The 24,968-nt window shown below is 36.4% G+C and overlaps 3 protein-coding genes and 1 long non-coding RNA gene across 4 annotated transcripts; 1 reads left to right on the top strand and 3 right to left on the bottom strand.

Annotated features, from left to right (window-relative positions):
• Positions 1 to 325: 325 nt before the first annotated feature.
• Positions 326 to 1,216, bottom strand: LOC111213684 (glutathione S-transferase T3-like). The gene has a single exon (XM_022715494.2). The coding sequence runs from the start codon at positions 1,214 to 1,216 to the stop codon at positions 326 to 328; it is 891 nt and encodes a 296-aa protein (XP_022571215.2).
• A 2,414-nt stretch (positions 1,217 to 3,630) lies between these two features.
• Positions 3,631 to 6,548, bottom strand: LOC111215625. The gene is made up of 2 exons (XR_007322405.1): positions 6,324 to 6,548; positions 3,631 to 6,223 (listed from the first exon to the last, which is right to left on the bottom strand). It is a non-coding gene; the product is annotated as an uncharacterized LOC111215625 (long non-coding RNA).
• A 3,723-nt stretch (positions 6,549 to 10,271) lies between these two features.
• LOC106392674 (glutathione S-transferase T2-like) lies at positions 10,272 to 11,162 on the bottom strand. Its single transcript, XM_013833478.2, has one exon. The coding sequence runs from the start codon at positions 11,160 to 11,162 to the stop codon at positions 10,272 to 10,274; it is 891 nt and encodes a 296-aa protein (XP_013688932.2).
• A 7,117-nt stretch (positions 11,163 to 18,279) lies between these two features.
• LOC106396066 (DNA glycosylase/AP lyase ROS1) lies at positions 18,280 to 24,823 on the top strand. The gene is made up of 21 exons (XM_013836362.2): positions 18,280 to 18,467; positions 18,676 to 18,858; positions 18,940 to 19,058; positions 19,140 to 20,072; positions 20,158 to 20,553; positions 20,634 to 20,724; positions 20,814 to 21,882; positions 21,965 to 22,044; positions 22,121 to 22,205; positions 22,293 to 22,384; positions 22,458 to 22,526; positions 22,599 to 22,635; positions 22,717 to 22,799; positions 22,930 to 23,349; positions 23,523 to 23,559; positions 23,694 to 23,751; positions 23,827 to 23,966; positions 24,058 to 24,123; positions 24,206 to 24,320; positions 24,394 to 24,432; positions 24,516 to 24,823. The coding sequence occupies exons 2-21, from the start codon at positions 18,761 to 18,763 to the stop codon at positions 24,629 to 24,631; spliced, it is 4,143 nt and encodes a 1,380-aa protein (XP_013691816.2). The 5' UTR covers positions 18,280 to 18,467; positions 18,676 to 18,760; the 3' UTR covers positions 24,632 to 24,823.
• The last annotated feature ends 145 nt before the right edge of the window (positions 24,824 to 24,968 follow it).

Genomic DNA, 24,968 nt, shown 5'->3' on the forward strand with positions numbered 1-24,968 from the left:
ATCGTCTGACTGCGAAGGTTGGCTGTAGCTGTAGTCAACTCCCATCTTTAAGTCCACCTGCATAAACACATAGTAATTATTAGATACACATAGATATATAAGCAGTTGTCAACTTTTTGTGGTTGCAGAGGACACATAAACAAGACCCGGAAGACAAGAACCACAAGAACATAAAAAGACTTAGTTATTATTAGCCATTTAAGCAATCAAGACATACTAAAACAGAGATTTTAAAACAGAGAATTTAAAAGACATAGTTATCATTGAAGACATACTAAAACAGAGATTTTAAAATGGAGATTTTTAAAGATTATATCCTAATCTTTCAGAAATACTTGGCTAGGAGATTATTCTTCACAACTTCCTCCGGCTCAGTTAATGGTTCTTTCTTGGCGAGGAGAGTGTCTGGTATGGCCAGCTTTGACAGTCTCTCCTTCATCAAATCCTCTTTCTTCATTTCCCATATGGTCGTATACTCAGCAACAGACTTTCCTTGAACAATGGACCTTTTTAGTTTAGCAGCCTTGCAAGCTTCAGGCCGGATCTCTAGATCAAGGACAGTGGTGCTTGAATCTGTCTCACCATCCTTCCTCTTTGAACTGGCAGTGGCTTTTGGAGTGTTAAGGCTAAGCCATTTTTGTTCAAAGCGCAACACACACCAAACATGCTCAAGGGTAAACTTGGTTTGCTGATCAGAGTAGAAGATGTCGTGAGCCTTCTTGAAAACATCAGTGTCACTCTCACCACTGCCAATTTGTCTCTCTGCTGCTGAGTATGCCCCACAGAACTTGGTAACCTGATCGTTTATTCTGTGCCACCTCTTCTTACAAGTAAGATCCCCTCTCTTTTCACCATCCTGTAGACCATGTGGACTTGCTGCATAATACTCTCCAACCCGTTTCCAGAAGGTCCCCAACTTCTGGTCATTTCCAACAACGGCATCCTTCGAAGTGTTAAGCCACGCAGAGATTAGAACCACGTCATCAGCTGGGCTCCATTTGAGTCTAACATGACGCTCCACTGGTGTGTCTACTGTTGTGTCTACTGTCGTGTGTTCAGCTTGTTGTGAACTGAAGGGAGGGATCTCCGATTCTCCAAAGTTAACACTTGAATGAAAACTTTCATAAGGAAATTTTTCATGGAGACCACTTCCATGTTGACTGTTAAGCAGTCCTACGTAACTAGAGGACTGAGTTTGATAATTTCTTGAATCCATACGAGTTATAAAAGAGAAAGATTTGAGAGAGAGTTGTAGATTATGAGATGATAGAAGAGAGAAAGCAGCTGTGTATATTTAAGGGAAATGAGATGGGAGTTTAATATGAGCAGGTGAAGAGTATTAAGTTTTCCACATAAAGACTAACCATAAACAAGATATGTCTAATCTGAAGTTATTACTAACCTATCTACGGTATCAAGTAACGACGACAGTGCCTTAATAATAAAGCTAACATTAACAACATATGTACTTTCACTGGAAGTGGTTTGTCTAGTTGAGTAAAGAGTTAAAGAGGTGTCAAAATAAACGATTTCTCTCATTGCAATCTATTGAAGAACTAAACCATAATTATAATTTGTTAAAAATACTTCAAATTTTAACAGATATCAAACCAAAGAATCTTCCGAAACAAAGAATCTATACGATTTTGCAAGCTAGAGAAGCTATACGAATTTTCATTCAAGCTATACGAATTTTCATTCTCAAACAACCATAGAATCTTTACGATTTTGCAAGCATGAAACAACCATAAAATCAAAAATCTACACAAGACCCGAGCCGACCATACAAGCTATACGAATTTTCATTCAACCTATACGAATTTTCATTCTCAAACAATCATACAATCTTTACGATTTTGCAAGCATCAAAGAACCATAGAATCTATTCGTTTTTTATATATCTATATCAAACCACCACTTCAATCACAAGAGCCGACCATAGAATCTATATCACAAGAGACGGGATAATCAAATCAAACATATAATCAAATCAAACAACCATTGAATCTACACAGCCCTACTCGGTTTCTCAATCTTACAATGGAGGTTAAAGACATACCTTGCCAAGATTGGGTCGATTCTGAAACGATTTCGAAAGGACTGAGTTAGCCAACGATTCTGAAACGATTTGGAAGCGAACCGACGCAGGTGGAGTGAACTGAGTTAGCCAACGATTTGAAGAGATCGATTATTCCTTTTGATTTTACTTCGCCTTCGGAGATCGCGGCGTCGCCATTGGAGATTTCAGATGTCGATTGATTTTGGAGAAGAGAGAAGAAACACACCGACTAGGGCTTCGTTCGACTTCGAATACATCTCCCACTCCTATGCTGCCACGTTGCTCACGGGACGCGTCCAAAAATCCCTTAACTAAGGTCCGAACCCAACGATATCTTTTCTTTTTCATTTATTTTCGAGCCCCAAAAACACTAAGGACGGACCAAGGACCGTCCGATAATGTTGCTCCAAGAACCTCCGTTAATCATGCTATTAGTTTCAAAAAATAAAAAAAAATTCACCTGCTTTCATCTTTTAGTCATTTGTGCTAGTGTGTAGAAAATCAAACGTATATTTGTATCTTCTTCCGATTAGTAAATTGAATCCAAAAACTTACGTACTAAGGTTGGTTTACGAATGACTTTTGTTAGTTAGATGATTAACGTCTAGACGTTGCAATGTCAATGTACGTATACGTATACTGATAGCGTTACGTGTATGATACTTTTATGCCAGAATACATAAGTTATGTCCAACCACGTGTGGGTCGTGCACGTGCTTGCTAGTTGTAAAATGTACTTGTGAATATTATACCGAACTTGAATTTCAAGTATATATATACGTCGGAGCGTTTTTTAAGTTTACGTAAATCAGAGTGCGTTTCGGACTAGTATAGAGTATATAAATATTTCCCGACGTAAAGAAGTACAAGTTTCTAGGGCTCAAAACTCTTGATTTACTCTTTATAAAAGTCCAAAACTCTTTCAGTATCCTTCATCTCTAGATTTGAGTGTACGAGAAAGTTAAAGGAATGAAAGAAACGAAAATGTAAAGAGGCATGATGTTAATACAGTAGCCGACGTGTGTTGTGTATTAATATACATGTTATAGTAGGTGCACACTTTATCTTGTTTTATCTTTCAAAGACGAGTTTGGTAGACGATCTGGCCTTAATATGCCTCGTGAACGGAAATGAAACTAATTATGAAAGAACGAAAAGAAAAAGTAGATGCTCTAACAAGTATGAATCTTACCACACACTTTGTCTGTAACTACTTAATGATGTAGTGATAAACTAACCCAGACTGATAATGAGTTTAAGCGGTTTAACTTATTAAATTTTTAGTAATATAAATCCTTGATCAGGGTTGTCCAGGCCAAAGCATGTTTCACTTGACTAAATAATTAGAGTATGCAAACCTTAGTACATTGTATGTCGCTAACAAAATTGATTACAGTTTGTATATACGTAATGCTAGAAAATTCAACATCCACGTGAAATTAATTAGTACAATTACATTTATCTAAAAATTATTCAAATACATATATAGATGCTCATTAAAATTTTAGCTGGTAGGTTGACCTTTTCGGTTTTTGAGTGGTTTATTTGAAACATTTTCTTGCACATCATTATGCAGTAAATGATCTATTAGGATGATGAAAGAGAACAATGGTTATATATGAATACATGATTCAAAAGACATGGGGAAAAGGCATGCACTAGTAAATTAAGCATTGTATATACTTTGTGTAGCGTTGTTGTTCCCTGTGACCTTCTCTAAGAAGAGGAAGATGGCATTTGGCTTCCACTTGGCACTGTCTCAGTTTGCATGAGAGAGGTAAGAACATCACTATGGTCTTTCTCTCATTGATTAAGTTCCCCATGTTGATATGGATCATATCATATTGACAACAAAACAAAATTAATAACATCACAATATTTAATAACTAGCGTTACATTTTTCTAAAGAAACCTACTGCATATTTTGTGGCTGAGAAGATCCATTAACAGTGCCGCCCAAGAGGATAAGAGTAGGGTGAGAATTGAAGTCCCGAATCCCCTAAAATTTAATGTATTATTTATTGTCCTTTTGAGTTCTGAGTACTTTTTTTTCCATTCTGAATAATTTAATAAGCGAGTTAAACGAATCTGATACAAAATGTAAATATTAACAAAGAATCTTAGGAGATGAGGCCTTTGAGGAGCATTTGGGGCCACGTCTCACACAGTGCGTAAAAAGTGATGCCTGCCACCGACGGTTACCACATGAAGAGGGGACCTTGTGAGAAATTAAAGGATTTTTAGTTCATTTTTCTTTCGCAACAATTTATATATTTTGTTTTATTATTTATTTTAGGACGAACTTTAGAAGTTTACCCAAAACAATTTGAATGTGAAAATATTTCGTGGATTACTGTTGGTTTTGATGAAGTTGCAAGTGAGCGGTTCAGCCTTTGCTTATTCCATTCGGTACGGGGCCAAACATAGTGAAGTTTTTATGACCCTAAACCTAAAGGATAAAAAAGAATGTTGAAAATAAATATTACAGTCCATATGTCCTAATTAGCCGCTTAGAGCACCTTTAACCAGTGGCGGAGGCTTGATTTATATTAACCAAGATCAATTTAATAACAATTACAATTCACAAAGGTCAATAAGTTAATTTTTCAGCATTTCATCAAAATTTTAGAAGGAAATTACAAGAATTATTTTTTCACATGGGTCAATTGACTACCCTAGTTACATGCTAGTTCCGCCACTGCTTTTATCGTGCATTTCTCACAAAAAGTTCTAAACTAAAATTATAATAAAAAATGAAACCGTAGGTGAGAAAAGAAGTAAAAACTAAGAAACGGTTGTTTGTTTAGAAACTTTGGACGGAGTATTAGGGGATCCGCATTGGTGAACCCCCTCTCGTGGTTTATAAGGTTTTTTTATTATTTTTTTGGTGGGATCATAAATAGTTGTGAACTTCTATCGATTGTGTTCCTGCATTGGTGAACCTGCAGAAGGGGTTCATAGAAATAAAATAATATTATATATATTTTTTTTAAATCTTTTCACTATATTGAAAATAAATGAATAAAATATAATAAGTTTTAAAATATTCAATACATTAAGAATTGATTACATTAACTAATATATTTATAAAAGAAATTTATTCAATACATTGAGAATTCATGAACATACAACGATCAATCATCTACATTACCAAACATTTGCCAGATATTTTCGATGAGATCAGCTTTCAAACGATCATGTTTATCTGAATTTCGAACTTCAGTGCGAATGCCAAGCATATTATGGACATTCAAACTTTCTCTTCTTCGCACCTGGGAACTTGTGCTTGACTCTCCCGACTCGAACTCTGATGTATCAATTTGATTGTATTCGTCTCTTTCGTTCTCGACTATCATATTGTGCAATATAACACAACATCTCATAATCCTTCCTATTTTTTCCTTGTCCCATTGTAACTTCTGCTGGTTACTAACTATCGGATCCTTGCTGGTGTTCAACCAAGCACTGATCAGAACAATGTCTTCTTGTGTTGTCACTTTTTCCTTTCCAACGGTTTTGGAACAGTAGAAGACCCTACGCCTATGGACCCTACGTCTATGGGTTGACTGGTCTGGGAAGATAAAAGGTTCATAAACCCGGGAGAATCTAGAGAAAACGGTTCCATTTTGGTTTGGGGTGGGGTTTTAAACGTGGTTTTGGTTTTCAGATTTTTTACTTCTAACTATGTTTTTAAACTACCATTGTGCTTTGATAAGAGAGAGCAATTAAAGTAAGTCTAACTACCAAAATTCATTAAAGTTAATTACACAACAAGTTGTTCTCTAACGGCATTCATTACACATCAAATCTGTTTTAAAAAACTAGTACAAGAAGTAGACAGAGAGCATTCAACACAACATTCATCAGAGCAACCAACCAACTGATAATTAATGTTTTTTCAGTTCCTAGTCTACCTAGTTCACTTCACTTTCTAGTTCAGTTACCTACTCTACCTAGTTCAGTTCACCTCTAGTTCAACATTCATCACATCATTCAGCAGAGCAAGCTAAATACTTCAGTTCAGTTAAGCTTAGTTAAGCTTGAGTGTTTACCTTAAGGTTTTTATTCGAAGCAGACCTTCTCCAGATTTGTTACCTGCACAGTGAGAGAATAAATCTCAGCAGTGAGGTTATCAACCACCAAACTGAGGCGGTTAACCTCTGCCTGCAGATGGGAACAAACAAACCGTATTACGGACTTAAAAAGAACCAAACTTTACAAATCTTTATACTACCTATTCGATACTCTTAAAAAGTTCACTAACCTCAACTGTGTCGATATGTTTATTGAGATTGGGCACCAACTTGATCACCTGCTCAGCCTTCTCCACCCGCCTACGCAGACTTTCGATCTCCTCCTGCACACCTATAACCCAAGGCTGACGGTAATGAAACCCATCAGCCTTGTTGACAACATAAACACATTAGACTCGCGTCACTAAAACATAATTTATACTTCTTCAAACCCATCTACATTGTATCTCTTACCTCGTAGTTGATGCATGTGAAAAAGCGTTTCCCAGGCAGAGTGTCGTACTCCTCCTTCACGCGAACCTCATCTGGGATTCTCCCACCACAGGGACACCTTCTGGGAATCCCATATTCTGAATCGGCCACGTTTCCCATCCTGTTGTAGTACTCCTCTTGCCTCTTTGTATTTCTTCTATCTTCCACGGGATCCATCTAAACAACAAAGATAAAACAGATTACGACATAATCACGAAAAATTATGATGAAACGACCCATAAATCGAACCCCCATGCAGATTTAAAACCATAACTCGAAACCCCCAAATCGATTTCAGATCCCAGATAAACAAACCCTAAAAATCGATAAATCGAACCCCGCATGAGGTTTTACAACCATAAATCGAAACCCCCTTTTCCGATTTTGAACCCAAACTCGAAACCACAAAATTTATTTCGAGTCCCCCACATCGGTTTCGACACCAAAAACGCTTGATTTAACCGTGAATCCACTCGATACTCACCTGGGCTCGTAGAGGAGACACTCCGTCGTCGATTAGATAGAGAAAAGTGAAGAACGGTCAGCGTCGCACCAAAATCGTCTTTCGGAGAGAAACCCTAGCTTTTTTTCAGAAATGAGAGAAAATGCTTTCTCTCCGCTTTCCTCCTCGTCAACTCGCGAACGCGTCTCCAATGGGTGGGTGACACCTGGCATGAACCGGGCTCATACGGGGTCAGTACTAAGAGGCGGGTCGCGGAAATAAACCCAATTTTTGATTTATTTTTGGTTTCCGGGCCTATGAACCCGAGCCCATAAACCCCATTAGAACTCTCAATGCTGATGGCCTTAGAAACTACCTTGCCTTGATGAATTTATTATTTTTACATTAAAAGTTAATCACAATATAAAAAAATTAGTATTAAATAGCTTAGATACTCTACGTAAGAGAGCAACATTATCAACAACACTTCTTAGAAAAGTTCTTAGAGTTTTTAATTAGTATTTCTAGTCTAAGCATTTTTCTAAGATACTTAAGTGAAAAACAACATTATCAATGGAACTTTTTGAAGGTTCTTAGGTATAAAATATTATTTTTTTATTAATAATTAGTAATTAAGATATATAATCCTGAACATATACCCATTTATAATCACTATTAAAAAAACATTTTTATTCATTTCATATAAAATTACAAACATTTTATTACATTCTATACATAAAAAAAAATCATATGTTATTTGGAAGATGTCCAAATTTAACCCATATATTTTCAATCAAATCGTATTTTAATTGTTCATGGGCTTGTTTAATACGAACGCTCGTTCGACGATCCATTGCACTGCCGAGATTTGAAGGCCTAGTAACGGTAAATGTATCCTCGTCTTCGCTTTTTTGAAATTCTCTAACGTTATCTTGAGTGTTTGTTGATCGTTAATCCTCGACAATCATATTATGGAGATTGATGCATGCACTCATAATATTTGCTATTTTGTCTTTATCCCATAACTTAGATGGATTTTTCACAACGCCAAATCTAGCTTGCAGAACTCCGAAGGCACGCTCAACATCTTTTCGAACAGCTTCTTGGGTTTTAACAAATAACGAATGTTTCTCACTTTGTGGAAGTCGGATAGATTGAATAAAAGTAGCCCATTTCGGATAAATACCATCAGTGAGATAATATGTCAAATGGTATGGATTACCATTAACATAGAAGTTTACTTGTGGCGCTATTCCGTTAATAATGTCATCAAAAACGGGTGATCGATCAAGAATATTAAGATCGTTCATAGTACCTGGAGCTCCAAAAAACGTGTGTCATATCCAGAGGTCACTTGAAGCTACCGCCTCCAAGACAATTGTTGGTTTTCCGGTTCCTCGTGAATACATTCCTTTCCAAGCCGTGGGGCAATTCTTCCACTTCCAATGCATACAGTCGATGCTTCCAATCATCTCCGGGAACCCACGTTGTTCTCCGATATAGAGTAGTCTTTGCAGATCCTCTTGTGTGGGCCGTCGTAGGTATTCATCACCAAACAAGCTGATTATTCCGGCCGTAAAATTGTGCAAACATTTCCGAGCTGTCGTTTCAGCAAGTCGGACATACTCATCAAGTGAATCAGCTGCACCGCCATATGCCAACTGTCGAATTGCTACAGTACATTTTTGTAGGGGTGTTAGACTAGACCATCCGGTACAATCTTCTCTTGGTTTAAAATACGGTATTTCCATGGAGAGACGATGCACAATACGCAGAAACAATGATTTGTTCATTCGAAACCGTCTCCGGAATAATTGGGGCGTGTAAGTTGGAGTCTCGCTAAAGTAATCATCCCAGAGCATCTGGTGGCCTTCTTCTCGGTGCCTCTCAATAAAAATACGTTGCTTTCGCTCTTTTGGTTCTGGAATAAGATCAAAGTTTTCAGCATAATCATCTAACATGGAATCAATTTCATCATCATCATCTTTGTGGTAGTGATAATGAGAAGAAGATGCCATTAGATTTTTTTTTTTTAAATGAAAAGTTGATGATAGAGAAGAAGATTTGGTATAAGAGGAGGGATGTCTTAAAATTTCCAACGATCTATCATATTTATAGGATCAAATAAGTGTATCTTGTGGTACTAGTGTGATTGAAATTATACAGCTTGTGATTGTATATTGTTTTGTTGTGGAAATAAAAAACAAATCATGTGACTCTTACACATCTAATGTTTGTTTGTTTTCAAGTTTGTTTTGTTTTCAAGTTTCACGGACCAACAATTTTTGTTGAGGAGGGATGTTTGTTTTGTTTTCAAGTTTCACGGACCAACAAAACTCTGTCTTTAAAGTTCACGTTAAAGATACATCCTTCATTACATTAGTCTATGTCTTTAAAGTTCACTACGCTTGAAACTAAAACAACAACCCAAGTAGAACTAGATTTCTTCTTTGCCAAGCACGGAGAATCACTTCAATATGATCACCAACCCTAGTAGAACTAAAACGATGAGCATTACACCAATGAATACCTCAAAGCCATTTATAAAACTAGATTTCTTCTTTGCCAAGTCACAAACTAACTGCTCTAGCCTAAGCACCTTCTCATCTGTCTCATAGTCACTCATAAGGTTCAGATTGTCTACCTTTTCCTCCAACTGAAGTATGTGTTTATCCCTCACCCTCATCTCCTCCATGACTGCGACGTCCCACCATTTCCACACATGGCACTCCATCATCCACATGCTCGCAGGTGTAGTATCTCCTCCCTGGATCAGGCCTTGTGTATGATGTAGCTATCTTTGGTGCACCACCACAGTAGCAAACCTGGGGGAATCCAAACTCGACCTCCGGTTGTGGAGGGTACTGAGCCGTATCACCATACTTCAAGCTCAACTCTTCTTGGTCACGATGAATGAGGTCTTCCGTCTCGCTGTACTCATAAGGTTCAGATATCTCCCCACCATACTCTGTAGAATCTGAAGGCTGGCTGTAACTATATCTCCCCATTTTAAATAAACCTGCAAAAACATTTATTTCATTACTACGAAAGTACATTAGACATCACGAAAGTAAACAGAAAAACAATAATTTAAGGAAACATTTATTTCATTACTACGAAGCAGAAATACATTAGACATGGAAGCAGAAATACATTAGACATGGAAGCAGCAAAAATACAAGTGATTCATCAAAGTAGCAAGCAGAAACATAGAATTTAAAAGACATTTTCAGGAAACAGATACATAATAAATGCGATAACATTTTCAGAAATACTGAGCGAGCAGCTTGTTCTTCACAACATCCTCAGCCTCGCTTAGTGGTCCTAGCTTGACTAGGAGTGTGTCTAGAATGGCAAGCTTTGACAATCTCTCCTTCATCATGAGATCCTCCTTCTTCAACTCCATGACGGTCGTATACTCAGTAATAGATTTTATTCCTTGAGTATTATTCCTTCTAGCTTTAGCTGCCTTGCTACCCTCTGGACGCACCTCTTGATCACCAACAGTAGTGCTTGATGTTTGTGAACATTCCTCTCCAGCGTTTCGCTTTGAACTCCCAGTAGGTTTAGGAGTGTTAAGGCTGAACCACTTCTGCTCAAACCTTAACACACACCACGCATGCTCCAGATTGAATTTCCTCTTGTGATCAGCGAAGTAAATATCATGAGCCACCTTGAGGACATCAGTGTCGCTCTGACCAGAACTGATCTGTCTCTCTGCTGCCGCGTATGCACCACATAATTTGTTGGTGTATTCATTAATCTTTTGCCACCTTTGCTTAAGATGAAGCCACTCTCTAGGTTCACCACTCTCTTTAGCATGTGGGGTTGATGCATAATACTCAGCAACACGTTTCCAGAACGTCCCGGATTTTTGTTCATTTCCAACAACAGCATCCTTAGATATGTTGAGCCACGCACTTATTACGACCTCGTCATCAGTTGGAGTCCATTGCCTTCTCTCTCTAGAGGCAACTGGTGGGTCTTCCCGTGAAGCTGGAGCGTCGGGTTGTTGTGAACTAAAAGGAGGTATCTTGGATCCTCCTCCAAAGTTTTGACTCGAAGGATAACTTCCATACTGGAAGTTTTGACTGTGGAGAAGATAGCTATAGCTAGGGGAGTCACTATATGGATTCAATGGATTCGTTGAATCCATAGCGAGCAGAATGGGAGGATTATAAAAGAAAGAAAGAGAAAGCGGAGAGAAACAAGAGTGAAACAAGAGAGAAAGAGATTACCACAACAAGAATTAAAGCTTGCTGCGGATTATATAAAGAAATAAGAGAGAAAGATATCATAAAGACAAGGATAACAACCATCAAAGAGCTTTAAATAAAGACCTAACCATCAACTACTAGGGTATAATCAATAGTTATTACAAGCATAACAACCATCAAAGCAATCAAGTAACTAAATATGATTTTCATTTGGTTAGAAACAAAATACACTCCACTTACAATGAGCCAAACAATAAACTTATACTCGTTACAGACGGCTTATTAGTTCGAAACTAATAACTACAAAACCAAACTAACTACAACACTCACTACAACGTCTTCTTTAAATGTCCACACCTACTTAGTTAAATTTCTTCTTTGTTTTCATTGTCGAATTCTTCAAAATCCCAGTTGATAAAACAAATATATTCAAATTCTGTTATATTAAAACAAATATTTTCAAATTGTTAATAAAAACTTCACTAATCAATCAAGTATACATTCAAATTGTCAAACAAACAAAGATCCATCGAGTATAAAATCCAAAATTTAATCTAAAATACACAAATCAATCGACTATACAATCAAACACAGATCAGTTCACAATCAAATTCGTCGCCAACCAAACCATCAGAAACTATACAACCAAACATTCAGAAACTATACACACGAACTATACAACCAAACATTCAGAAACAAACCAATCAATTAGTTTATATGATCCCTCTAAATCTTTGGCTATAACAGAGATAGAATATTAACAGAGATAGAAGACAAACCTTGTATCGTTTCGATTCGGAGCACGACGGCAAGATCCTTGTGGATTGGGTGAGAATAGACGACGGCGGCCGAAATCTACCGTCGAGAGAGAGAGAGAATAGTGAGACGATGCACACCGAGATCAAACACCACGCATGCAAAAAGGAATCAAACCAAAAAAAATATTAGATCGACAAATCACACCGATTATCGCAATAAATAAGTTCAGAGAAGAAGGACGAACCTAGTGGAGATTCGATGCGGCGGTAGAGCTTTGGATTGAACGGTAGATCGGTGTGGTAAGCGACGCTGCTTCACTGCTCGAGAAATCGTCTTCTCTGGAGACAGAGAGAGAGAGAGAGAGAGAGAAGAGGGAGACGAAGAGAATGGATGGAGACCGAACGACCACTTCCCTCTACCGCTTCCTACCTCCTATCACCACTTGCCACGTGACACAAGCACTTCGGCCAAAAACTTCTTACCTAAAAAACGACTCTTTTATTTTTCTTCAATTTTGATTTAAATTTGGGCCGAATTGGGTTAAGCAACGAGGCTTAGAAGCCCCGATAAGGTTGCTCTAAACGATAATGTTGCTTTTACGTGGTTTATGCCAATTGCTGACACTAATTTTTTTTATTGAGCTTTTGGTCGAACGTTATAAAATAAGTTAGACAATGGATCATTTTAAACACGAGTTAAATGAGTAGAAAAAAAGTCAAAAACCCCTCTCCATTGCTAAAGAGGGAGTTGTATTTGTAAAGTTTTACTTTAGTTCGGATTTGGTTATTAGATTGGATCCATAAATATGAAGTTAAATGATTTTAGTCAGAATATTCGCGTTCTTTTCTACTGACTCTTTGTGGATGCATCTTCTAGTTTATTGATAATGTTTTCTCTTGTCTCCGATCGTTTTCAATGTACGGATTGAAAGCAATGGGTCATATAGGTGGTGTAAACATCTTTTACACATGCTTTAGTTTTTCTCTCAATCTACGAATTTGTCATTAATTTCATTTGTTACATGTCAACATAACATATTAGACAGCCACATAGAATAAGTTAGTATTGGTGACTCATGCGAAAACAATTAGGATTTTGTCCAACTCAAATAAGGTTTCAGAATTTTATTATTACCAAAACACAAATCACCTTCACCCGATTGGCTAAGATACAATGTTGCGTTGATGGCGTAAGACTTATGGTAAGTAACTAGATTGGATTAAAATAGGTTTTGAAGAATCAAAGCAAAGTATTTTAAGGGTGAGCTATTACTATTCTAAAGATGAAAAAGTGCTGGAAACAGAAGCGAAGACGCTAAAGTGAGCGATACTTACAATTACATGGTTTAGCTATTAGAAAGTAGTATATGAAACATACTCCAAAATATACTAATATCATTCAAAGACACCAAAAGGCAGGGCCGTCCCTTCCTTAAGGCACATGAAGCATAGGCTTTAGGCCACAAATTACAAAGTGAATTCTAAAGGCCACATTTTGAATGCTTCGTTGCTATAACATAGTGTAATGATGTTTGGATCTCTTATATTTGAAAGAAAATCCATTGCTTCTGTAGTTTCCAAACTGATTTTGCATTTTTTATTATCGTGAATCCAAACACATTTCTGATTTTTTTTTGTAACAACACATTTCTGATTTACATGTATGTTTTTTGTTTAAAAATCATGACTTAAGATATCTTATATAACAAAAAGACTATTTTGGCTTTAGGCCACCAAAATTACCGTGACGGCACTGCCAAAAGGTGACTCTGCTTAAACCTATGTTCGCAAACTTAAACTTACTTATATTCCCTCCGTCTCAAAATAGATGATATTTACGAGAGTTTTTTTATGTTTCAAAATAAATGATGTTTTCATATTTCAATGTAAGTTTTCACTTTATTAAAAACTGTATAACCAATAATATTTTATAGGGTGCAACTGGATTACTAATTTTTGGAATAAAACTGCATGGAATGACTTATTCCTACTGATTCCAAATTTTTTTACCAATTAAATGGAATGAAAATCAAATGTCATTCCAATGATTCCTTTTGGAATAGATGGAAAAAAATGCAATGTAGTTATAAAACATTCATGATAAAAAATGCTTGTGAATGATAGAATGAGATGGAATGAAATTCCATATTTTTAATTCCATAACTTTCACTATTCCATTAACGTGCATTCCAATTTTTTTAATTCTTCTTGTTCATAACATTCTTAATCTTGGCTACCAGCTGCACTCATAGTCTATTTTGTAATTGGTTAAAGAGTTTTTAACTCATATTTTAATCATACTTTTTAATCAAGAATGTTTTTTTTAATAATTATGCATTAACCTAAAACTACAAGTATTTTGGAACTTAGAGTAGTATTACATAAGAGTTTAAACCTAAACTTATACATATTAGTAAAATACATTCAAAATGGTCAAAAGTATAATAGTCAATATTTCAGCACCTATGACAAGACTGATTGTCTGGTTATGACTTAAAGTTCTCGTATTGGTTTTAGGCGCCAAAATTTATATAATAGTTTAATGGTTTTGAAATTTTATTCGTGTAATAGTTCAGGGTCTATAGTCTGCTTTGAGCAAGATTATTGGTGTATCTTAGGTGGGATCTTAAGGGGAGGACCACAAAAATTGTAAAACCGAGGAGAGAAGTTTCTTAATTAAGAGATATTTTCATTTGGTCTTTGTACTGTTTGCGGGCCCCACTGACCCGCGATAACCGCGATTGGTTCATTTTTTTTTTAATCAGAAAAAAAAAAATTTAAGAACCCTGAAAAATCCCTACCGATAATGATGCTCTAATTACCCTTGAACCTGCTCCCATATCATTGAGAAATTATAACCTAAGAGCATGATTAACCCGGAGTTCTTAGGATGATGTTCTTAGCGGAAGTTAAGAAACTGTTTCTTAATTTTTAACTAAAAAAGCTAAGAACTGGTTCTTAAATAAGGACTTTAAGAACCAGTTCTTAGCTTTTTTAGTTAAAAGTTAAGAAACAGTTTCTTAACTTCCGCAAAAAACTCTACTCTAAGAACCCCGGGTTAATCATGGTCTATCCCTAGTTAAGAGCATGTTTATCCCTAGGATCTCACATGGTTTCTTAAGTACACTTTAATGACTACTAGGAATTAATCAGCGCTACGCGCGGACCTGTATTGATTTTGAAATGTTAATTATCTAATTATTCTTAATGTTTTATATCAAATGATAATAATAAAATATATTTAATCAAATATTTACTTATTATTTATTTTATTTAACATTTTCAAATAGATAGTTAATACTATATTTTTTCTATTATATATTTTTTATTATTTATTTCTTTTATATTGTATATTTACTTATACTAATATTACGCTAGATGTTTAATGTAATATTCTTATTTCTTATATTGTATATTTACTTATTGTTTAATTTTTTTTATTATATTGTATATTTATTTATTCTAATATTTTTGCTTTTATATTAAATAAAAATACTACGATAAATGTTTAACAAAATATTTATGTTTCTTCTACTGCATATTACCTTATTATTTATCTTTTCTTATATTGCATATTTACTTATTCTAATATTACAATAGATGTTTAATGTAATATTTATATTTCTTATATTGTATAATTACAGGTTATATGTTTTATTATAAATTTTGCAGATATATGTTTAATTTTTTTTATATATTGTATATTTACTTATTGTTTATTTTTCTTATATTGTATATTTACTTATTCTATTTTTTGCTTTATATTAAATGATAATATTACGATAAGTGTTTAATGTAATATTTATTTCTTATCATGTATATTTTACTTATTATTTATTTTATATTATACATTTACTTATAAAAATATTTGGAAATAATAAAAATGTAAGATTATACATTTTTCAAATAAATGTTTAATGTAATTTTTTCATTTCTTATATTGTATATTTACAAGTCAATATGAACAAATTAGAAGATGATCTAGCGAGATTTCAGATCACACTACACGACACTCTTAACTTCCTGTCAACTTGAACAGATCAGAAGACGACCTACAGCGATTTCAGACCAAATTGCTCTACACTCAAAGCTCATGTCTGATCTGATCTACACATTTTACAAACCTGTTTCACCTTAACCACCAATAAACAATCAGTGTATCCTCGTGACTTTTCAACTAAAAAATCAAATAGAACCCAATAAACATGTAAGAAGCCTACAATTGTCGATCAAAGACCAAACCTTTACAATTACCCACAAAACTAAAAAACCGTAAATGTAACCCGAGATATTGAAACGACAAGGTTGAAATTGAAACGAGAAGGATGAGGTGAAGTTAAATAGTTGGGAACTTATCTCCAAATTGAAGAGATCGTGAGCGAGACGGAGGAGACGCCGTCAACACCGACAGAGTCGTCGTCCGTCGTGGCTTTGGATACTTCTTCTGACGGAGAAGACGAGACAAGTGGGACGAGACTCCGTGAGGACCAAGAGAGTCATCCTCGGCTTCGACGGAGAAGTCGGAGGAGACGTCGTCGATTTGCCTCTTTCGTCTTACGGAGAAAACAAGAAGATGAATCGGTGATAAAACAAAAGAAAGAAATAAAAGAAAAGGAAAAAATAAATAGGTCCAGTGCTTTGCTGACACGTGGTTGGAAACCACCCTAAAAATCGATCACAAAAAACCTAAACTAAGGATCGATTATTCTCCTTTAATTTTAATTTTGATTTAATTAAATAATTACTTTTGTTTAAAACCCCTATTAACGACCCCCGATATTCATGGTCTAATAGTCAATATTTCAAACCTACTGATTGTCTGGTTATGACTTAAAGTTCACGTAATAGTTTTAGGCGCCAAAATTTATATAAATGTTTATTGATTTCAAATTTTGTTTGTGTAATAGTTCAGTGTCTAGAGCCTGCTTATTACCCTGGAGCCTGCTCCCATATCGTTAGAAAATTATAACCTAATAATCACAATATCATCAAAAAGAATATTATCAAGATGATACCCAACTAAAGTTAAACTAGTGGACGTAGGAATGTTCAATCCGTAAAACTGTACCAACTAAAATCAAACTGAATAAAATAGAAAAGTAGGTTGAATTTAGTAATATTGAATAAACCGAACGAAATTTGTTTGTAATATATGAATATATTTTGATATATAAACTAATAAAACCGAAAAGACAAAAAGAACTAAAATATTTATAGTTATATATAAATTATATAATACAATTGATCATATGTATACATGTTTATTTTATAGATATGATCTTGATATTTAAAACATTTGTTTTTATAATTTGTTATTTTATTTTAAGTTAAATGTTTTTTCTTTTTTTCTTTCATCAAATTAAATAAAAAAATATTTTTTTGACAGATATTTGTGTTAAATTATAGTTATTATGATATTACTAACTTTTCTAATTTATTTTATAAAAATTATCATAACTATTAACGTTTTGTTCTTACTAAATTTTTAACAATTAAGTAAAATAGAAAACATTATTTTCGGATTTGTTTTTTGCCTACCCTACTAAAAAAAAAAATGAATCGAAATCGAAATGAACCACGAATTAATTGAACACGCCTAAGTGGAGGTACAAATAATAGCCTAATAATCATCTTATAACCTACTCTCATATTAGTTGAAAATAATTGTTCTAAGACGTATCACCTTACTAACATTCAACTATGTTTTCTCTTTTTGAACAAAATACAAATTTATTTTTTTGCAATAGTTGAAAACCCAACTTCAGGAATAAACAAGAAACATGTTTTACGTTAAAAGTTTGAAACATGTTTATCATCTTCACATACAAATTAAGTTTCTCTCTAAATTATCATAGAGGCACATTGAACTATTTATAACAATTTTCAGATACCGTATAACATGATTTAGAAATTATTATATCTCCACCCATTAAAAAGTTGATAAATTAATGTATGGTCAAAACTTTGAATTCTACTAAAGATCAACCGACGTAAGGTTAAGAAAAATAAAATGTTTCATAAAAAAACATCACATATTCTTTTTCTTTTTTATTTGTTGATGAAAAGGTTATACGTAAATATGTTACATGTACAAAGACAAAGAAGAAAGGAGAGAGAAAAAGAGAAAGATAAAATAATAAGTTGATGAATATATTAATATATTTTCAATTCATCTTTCCAATAGTCCAGGAGACTAAGGAAGACGTGTTTCTTACATAATTTTAAAAACTTTTCCCGCCAATCAAACGGTTTCACGCGCTTGAACCAACGGCTTTATAAAAATACAAAGACATAAATCACGATCACAATCTCCTCTGCTCCTTCACAAGTTAAAGGCCAAAAATGCTTTTAACCTTTTTTCTATATAACTCGTATCTAGATCACTCAACTTCGTCATTACCAAGAGAAACGGTGTGTTCTTATCCTCTTCAAAGCTACCCTCCGGACCGAACCAACTCTTATCACTTTGATCTACTACCTCCACAGGTAAATCTTCTTATTTATGTATTTGTGTTTTTCTTTTTTACATTTTCATCAATTTGTTGTGTAATGAAAAGTCTTCTTCAACCTAACTCACCTAAAATCAATGACTCCCGGAGATCTCTCTAAACCCCCCCCAACAGAAAAAATTGGATCTAAACAATTTCAGACTCTTTGAAGAAATTTTCAACCTTTTTAAATCCATTTTTTGCAGTTAAAAATAGAAACTTTGCAAGTTTTAAGCTTTTGATGATGATGGAACAAGTTGTGTAAAAAGAGACAAGAACTGAAGTAGATAAATGGATAAACAAGCGAGAGAAGAAACTACATGGGTTCCTCAGACACCCATCAAGCCAATTGCTCCGATCTACCCAGATCAGATTCAGACAGAGGAAAGGTAAAGTCTTTTGTCCTAAATTTAGAAATTTTTTAAGAGATTTTGTGTTGGGTAAATTGCTAAAGGAAGTGATGCATGCAGGAGATTCGCTGGGAACAAAGACAAGAGTGGTCTTGACCATTTGTCTTTTGGAGATTTGCTGGCTCTAGCCAACAATGCTTCATCAGTGTTTTTATCTCGTCAGAATGGGATTGATAAAGGTAAAGAGAGAGAGAGAGAGAGGGCTTTTGATTAGAGATTTAGGGAAAAGATTGTCATCTTGATGATTGTTATTTTTACAGAAAGTGTCATCAAGACTCCTGAAAAGCCAAAGAGGAAGAAGCATAGGCCAAAGGTTGTTAGAGAAGCGAAACCGAAGAGAGATATTAAACCGAAAACTCCGAAGAAGCCTGCTGCTGCTGCTGTTGAGGGTGAAGAAAGCAAAACGCCTAAGAGGAAATACGCGAGGAAGAAAAAAGAAGCTGGTGAGGATCAAGAAGAATACACGCCTGTTGAAGAATCATCAGGAGCAGCAGCAGAAGATGGAGAATCTTCAGCTCATGATGGCAAGAAGGCTTGTAGAAGAGCCTTGGAGTTTGACGATGAGAGTCTCAAATCCGAAAACGGAGAAACACAGCACAGAGATGAGACAAAGCAGGATCAAGACTTGCAAGATTGTCATACGGCGGCAGTGCCCAGCACGCCTAAGAGAAAGCGCAGCAGCCAAAGTAGAAGAATGGGAAAGGAACCGAAGAATAATGAGGCACAAGCCACAAAGAGGAGACAAGGCAAAGAACCAACTAGAAGTAACATATATTTTTCAGGGGAGCTATACGAGCAGGTGTTTGCGGACAATGAAGCACAATGGTTGTTTTCCACAGACTGGCAGCAGAAAGGGATGAGATCTCGTTCCACAACTGGACAACAACTTGTTACACAAGAGAATGTTTCTGCCTATAACTCAGGCTGTAGAGTCCTAACCTTTCAGGGAAGGCAGAGTTTTGAGTCTAATACTCACTTGGATAAGATAGAAACTCCAACAAAGAAGAGAACTACAGGCCACGCTCGGTTCCGGGGTTTGTCTTCCACAAATAAAGCTTCTGAGCAGTCCCAAGTAGGATGGTATAGCAGACAGACGCAAGTGGCCTCAAGCAGAAAGAAACGAACCACTAAGTCTCAGACCAAACAGCTCACTCTTCTCCCTAATCACTGCCACTTTCCACCTTCATTTGCTGGTAATGAGATTTTACTCTCTTTCTTGAATCTTGAGCTTAATGAATGCAGACTATTTTTTGTTGACAATGTTGATGTTCTTTGCAGCAGGACTAGCTCCAGAAGCTATTTGGCAGCAGCGCCACTCTATTGAAGCAATCAGCGAGCTAATGCGTCTACTAGACATCAACAGAGAGTACTCAGAAACTGCTCTTGTTCCTTATGGAATGAACAGCAGTTACAGCGTAGGAAACCAGATCGTGCTCTTCGACGGTGGCGCTGGAGCTATAGTGCCTTCGACTCGCGTTAAGAAGCCGCGGCGCGAACGTGCAAAGGTTCATATAGATAATGAGACGGATAGAGTCTGGAAGCTTTTGATGGAGAGTATCGATAGCGAAGGTGTTGACGGATCAGACGAGAAGAAGGCCAAATGGTGGGAGGAAGAACGTAATGTGTTTAGAGGAAGAGCTGACTCATTCATAGCACGAATGCATCTTGTTCAAGGTAACTACACAACATGTTTTTCTTACAAGTGTTTGATCTCTTAGTTATAACTTGTTGTTATGGTCTTTGGTTTCTAACAGGTGATAGACGCTTTACACCTTGGAAAGGATCAGTTGTTGATTCTGTGGTTGGAGTGTTTCTCACTCAAAACGTTTCTGATCATCTCTCAAGGTATGAGCTCTTACATGGTTCTATGTCTTTTACTTAGTCTAAGACAAGAAAGAGAACGCAAAACTAACTTTTTTTTTCTCTGTCTCTAGCTCTGCGTTTATGTCACTAGCTGCGGAGTATCCAGTACCTTTTGTACCCAGCAGTGACTTTGAAGTAGGAGAAAGCTCCATGCCTTCTATCAGGATAACCTACTTGGACTCGGACGAACCGATCTCAAACCCACCAGTTCCCAGTGAGACTTCTGCTGCTTTAAACATCACAGAGCCTGATGAGGAGAAGGAGTATGTAAACAGCAATGACACCTCAAGAAGCAGCAGTGAGATTGCCAGCTCAGGGAATGAGTCAGCTGTCAAAACCACTGATTCAAAGGCGCAGGTGGATTCAGACAGAACTGGCTCAAGCGTAGAAGTTAGCAAGACAGTTCACATTGTCCATGAGCTGTTTCCATCTGAAGATTCTGTGCTCACAAGTCAGAAGTCATTGGTTTCTGATACTCCTCTAAGCACAGAGAGAGCAGGATCAAGCTCTGAGATTAACTCAGAAGTAGAGCATTGTACTCCCTTTATGAAGCTCCTAGAGTCTCAGGGGTCTGCTCAGCTACAAGGGAAAGGAAAGGACGTTATCACAGCTGATACTGTCTCAGTAGAAGTTGGGGGTTCAAACACGTCTCCTGGTGATTGTTGTAGCTCAGAGGTTAAAGACTTCTTCAAATCATTGAAAGGGTACACAAATGATGAGCCATGTTGCTTCTTTGGGGATGTTCAGAAACCAGAGATGCCTGAAAGCTCCAGCAGCGTTCCTTCAACAAAACTGGTGATGCAAACTCCAATTCCAGATATTAACGAAAGCACAAACTGTCTTGATGTCCAAGAAGGTACAGAAAAACAGCCAGGACCTGACTCATCATCCAAAAAGTTCAGTCCTATGGATAAGGCTACTTTCAATGCGGATGGGAAGAAGATTCTAAAGGAGGTAGAAGAGGAGTTTGATTGGGACAGTTTAAGAAGAGAAGCGGAAGGCAGAGAAGGCAAAAGAGAGAAAACAGCAAGGTCATTGGACTCTGTTGACTGGGAAGCCATTAGAACTGCTGATGTTAATGAAGTCGCTGAAACAATTAAGAGCCGTGGGATGAATCATAAACTTGCTGAACGTATACAGGTATATTTTTCTCACAACGTGACCAAGTTTGCTGATGATCTCCATTTTGATTATCTGATGTTGAACATGAAAATTAATGCAGGGCTTCCTTAACCGACTGCTAACAGACCATGGGAGTCTTGATCTTGAATGGTTGAGAGATGTTCCACCTGACAAAGCAAAGTGAGTGTTTTGTTTCTTACTTATTAGCAGACATTGCGTTGCTCCTTCGATTCTCATACATTATACAAACATGCAGAGAATATCTTCTGAGCTTCAATGGACTGGGACTAAAAAGCGTGGAGTGTGTTAGGCTGCTAACGCTGCACCATCTTGCCTTTCCAGTAAGCTTGAATCATCTCCTTTTGTTGCTTTGGTCCCTTTCAAGTGGACTATAAGATGTATGAACTAAAGGTAAAACTTATTGACAGGTTGATACCAATGTTGGACGCATAGCAGTTAGACTCGGATGGGTACCCCTTCAACCGCTTCCGGAGTCCCTTCAACTACATCTTCTCGAGATGTAAGCACTCTACAATAAGGTTCTAATTTTAAACTGTTTCTTATTCTTCCCTGATACATTTTGGTTTATGCAGGTATCCTGTGCTTGAGTCTATACAGAAGTATCTTTGGCCACGTTTATGCAAATTTGACCAAAAAACATTGTAAGACCTCTCGTCATGTTTATGCTCGTTCTAATAACACATTCATTAGTCTAATGCCTTACCATCTTTCAGGTATGAACTGCATTACCAAATGATTACTTTCGGAAAGGTATGTATACTATATACACACATATATATGAGTAAAAAACAGGCAGGAGACTGATGAGTTTTTGATCTAATTGACTCTCAGGTGTTCTGCACGAAGAGCAAACCCAACTGCAATGCTTGTCCTATGAGAGGGGAATGTAGACACTTTGCTAGTGCCTTTGCAAGGTGATACTGATACAACTTCTCCCCTTAATTCCTTAAACGAGAACCCTTTGTTATATATATCATTCAGTAAATGTTTGTGGTCAGTCTCTAATTGATACAGAGAGTTTAATAACCGTTACTTGTTTTATAGTGCGAGGTTTGCATTACCTGGTCCAGAGAGAGGAATGGAGAGACCTGATATTCCTCTACAGAGCCTGCCAGAGCCATTGCGGAGGCAGCAGGGGTTAGAAGTAGTCAACCACTCAGAAGCAGCAAATAGGGTCACAAGCTGTGAGCCGATAATTGAAGTGCCAGCATCACCAGAGCCAGAGTGCGCAGAAGTTTCAATGGCTGATATAGAGGACGCTTTCTTTGAGGATCCTGAAGAGATTCCAACAATAAGGCTGAACATGGATGCATTCACAAACAACCTGAAGAAAATTTTTGAACACAGCAAGGAACTGCAAGATGGAAACATGTCTGGAGCTCTGGTTGCACTTACCGCTGAGGCTGCTTCTCTTCCAATGCCTAGGCTCAAGAACATTAGTCAGCTGAGGACTGAACACCAAGTGTAAGCGTCCACTTTCCTCTGTTATTCACCGTGTCTTAAGGTTAAAATGAAACAGGAAACACATCTCTCATCATTAAGTGGCAGACTAAACATTTAAAATGCTAAGATTTTAGTGTTGTGTTAAACTTGACTTTTCTAACAGTTGAGTCTGCTTTTGTTTCATATATTTGCAGCTATGAACTTAAAGACGACCATCCTCTTCTAGCTCAGGTATGTGTCACATATGTTATACATATTTCTATCGTAGCTGAAAATACAACTCATAATTGATGTTTGGCAGCTACATAGTCTCTAGTGATGTCAATATTAAAAATCTAACTAGCTGGTTGTGTTTGCTTTGGCAGTTTGAGAAGCGAGAAACTGATGATCCATGTTCGTACTTGCTTGCTATATGGACGCCAGGTAACCTCTAAATCACTTAGTTGGATCTCAATTAAACAGAGTTGTTTCATTACTCACTCTGATTTTAAACACTAGGTGAGACGGTTGATTCCATTCAACCAACTAGAAGCAAATGCATTTGGCAAGAAGCAGGCAAACTGTGTAATGAGAAAACTTGTTTCTCATGCAACAACATAAGGGAGACGCAATCACAAACCGTTAGAGGGACCATCTTGGTATGTAATTTGCATCCAAACTCTTTTGCCTAATAAATACTACATGTTTTTGACTAATGATTGCAAATGATATGGTGTAAATTTCATGTAGGTACCTTGTAGAACAGCAATGAGAGGTAGCTTCCCACTCAACGGTACATACTTCCAAGTCAACGAGGTTACAAACTTCAACTCAATATCCAATCTTTCGTATGTTTATATATGCACTGAAGTTTCTCTGTTGTAATCTATCAATATAGGTGTTTGCGGATCATGAGTCTAGCCTAACGCCAATTGATGTTCCAAGAGACTGGTTATGGGACCTAGCTAGAAGAACTGTCTACTTCGGCACATCTATCCCATCAATATTTAAAGGTATATTGATCTTCAACCATGATTAGATTCTAATGTAACGATATTCTAACTTTTTAAGCTAATTTTGTTTCAGGTTTATCTACTGAAACAATTCAACAATGTTTCTGGAGAGGTAATACAATTTTGCTTAAGCTATATATAGATCAGTTACTCACTTAGTCTAAAACATTAACTTATCGTTGAAACTTGTTGTAGGGTATGTATGTGTGAGAGGATTTGATAGGCAGACAAGAGCACCAAGACCTTTGATCGCGAGGTTGCACTTCCCAAAAAGCAAAATGAAGTCACAGGTTAATCCGGATGATGCATAGGTACGAAAACAACAAGCCAATGTAATATATTAGAGTTGTAACAGGTCTTTGAACTCCCATGTTAGTGTGTCTTTTTGTTTGTAATCAAATACGAAGTCACAAGAACCAAACCCAGTAGCTAGCTGAATCTGTCGTCTTTTTTTATGTATTGTTCTCCGCCAAGTAGATGCCAACTTTAACTTGTTTCGTTTCCATACTGGTTTACCCGAACCAACTTAATTCGTTGAGGAGGTTTAACCGGACCAAATAATTTCAGATCAACTTTCTCGATAATGGGCCACTAAATGGGCCTACTAGCTCCGATCTCAGCGTTTGCTCTCGTCTCTTTAAAATCCCC

The sequence above is a fragment of the Brassica napus genome, chromosome C4, assembly GCF_020379485.1.
Source record: "Brassica napus cultivar Da-Ae chromosome C4, Da-Ae, whole genome shotgun sequence".
In the NCBI taxonomy this organism is placed as follows: Eukaryota; Viridiplantae; Streptophyta; class Magnoliopsida; order Brassicales; family Brassicaceae; genus Brassica; species Brassica napus.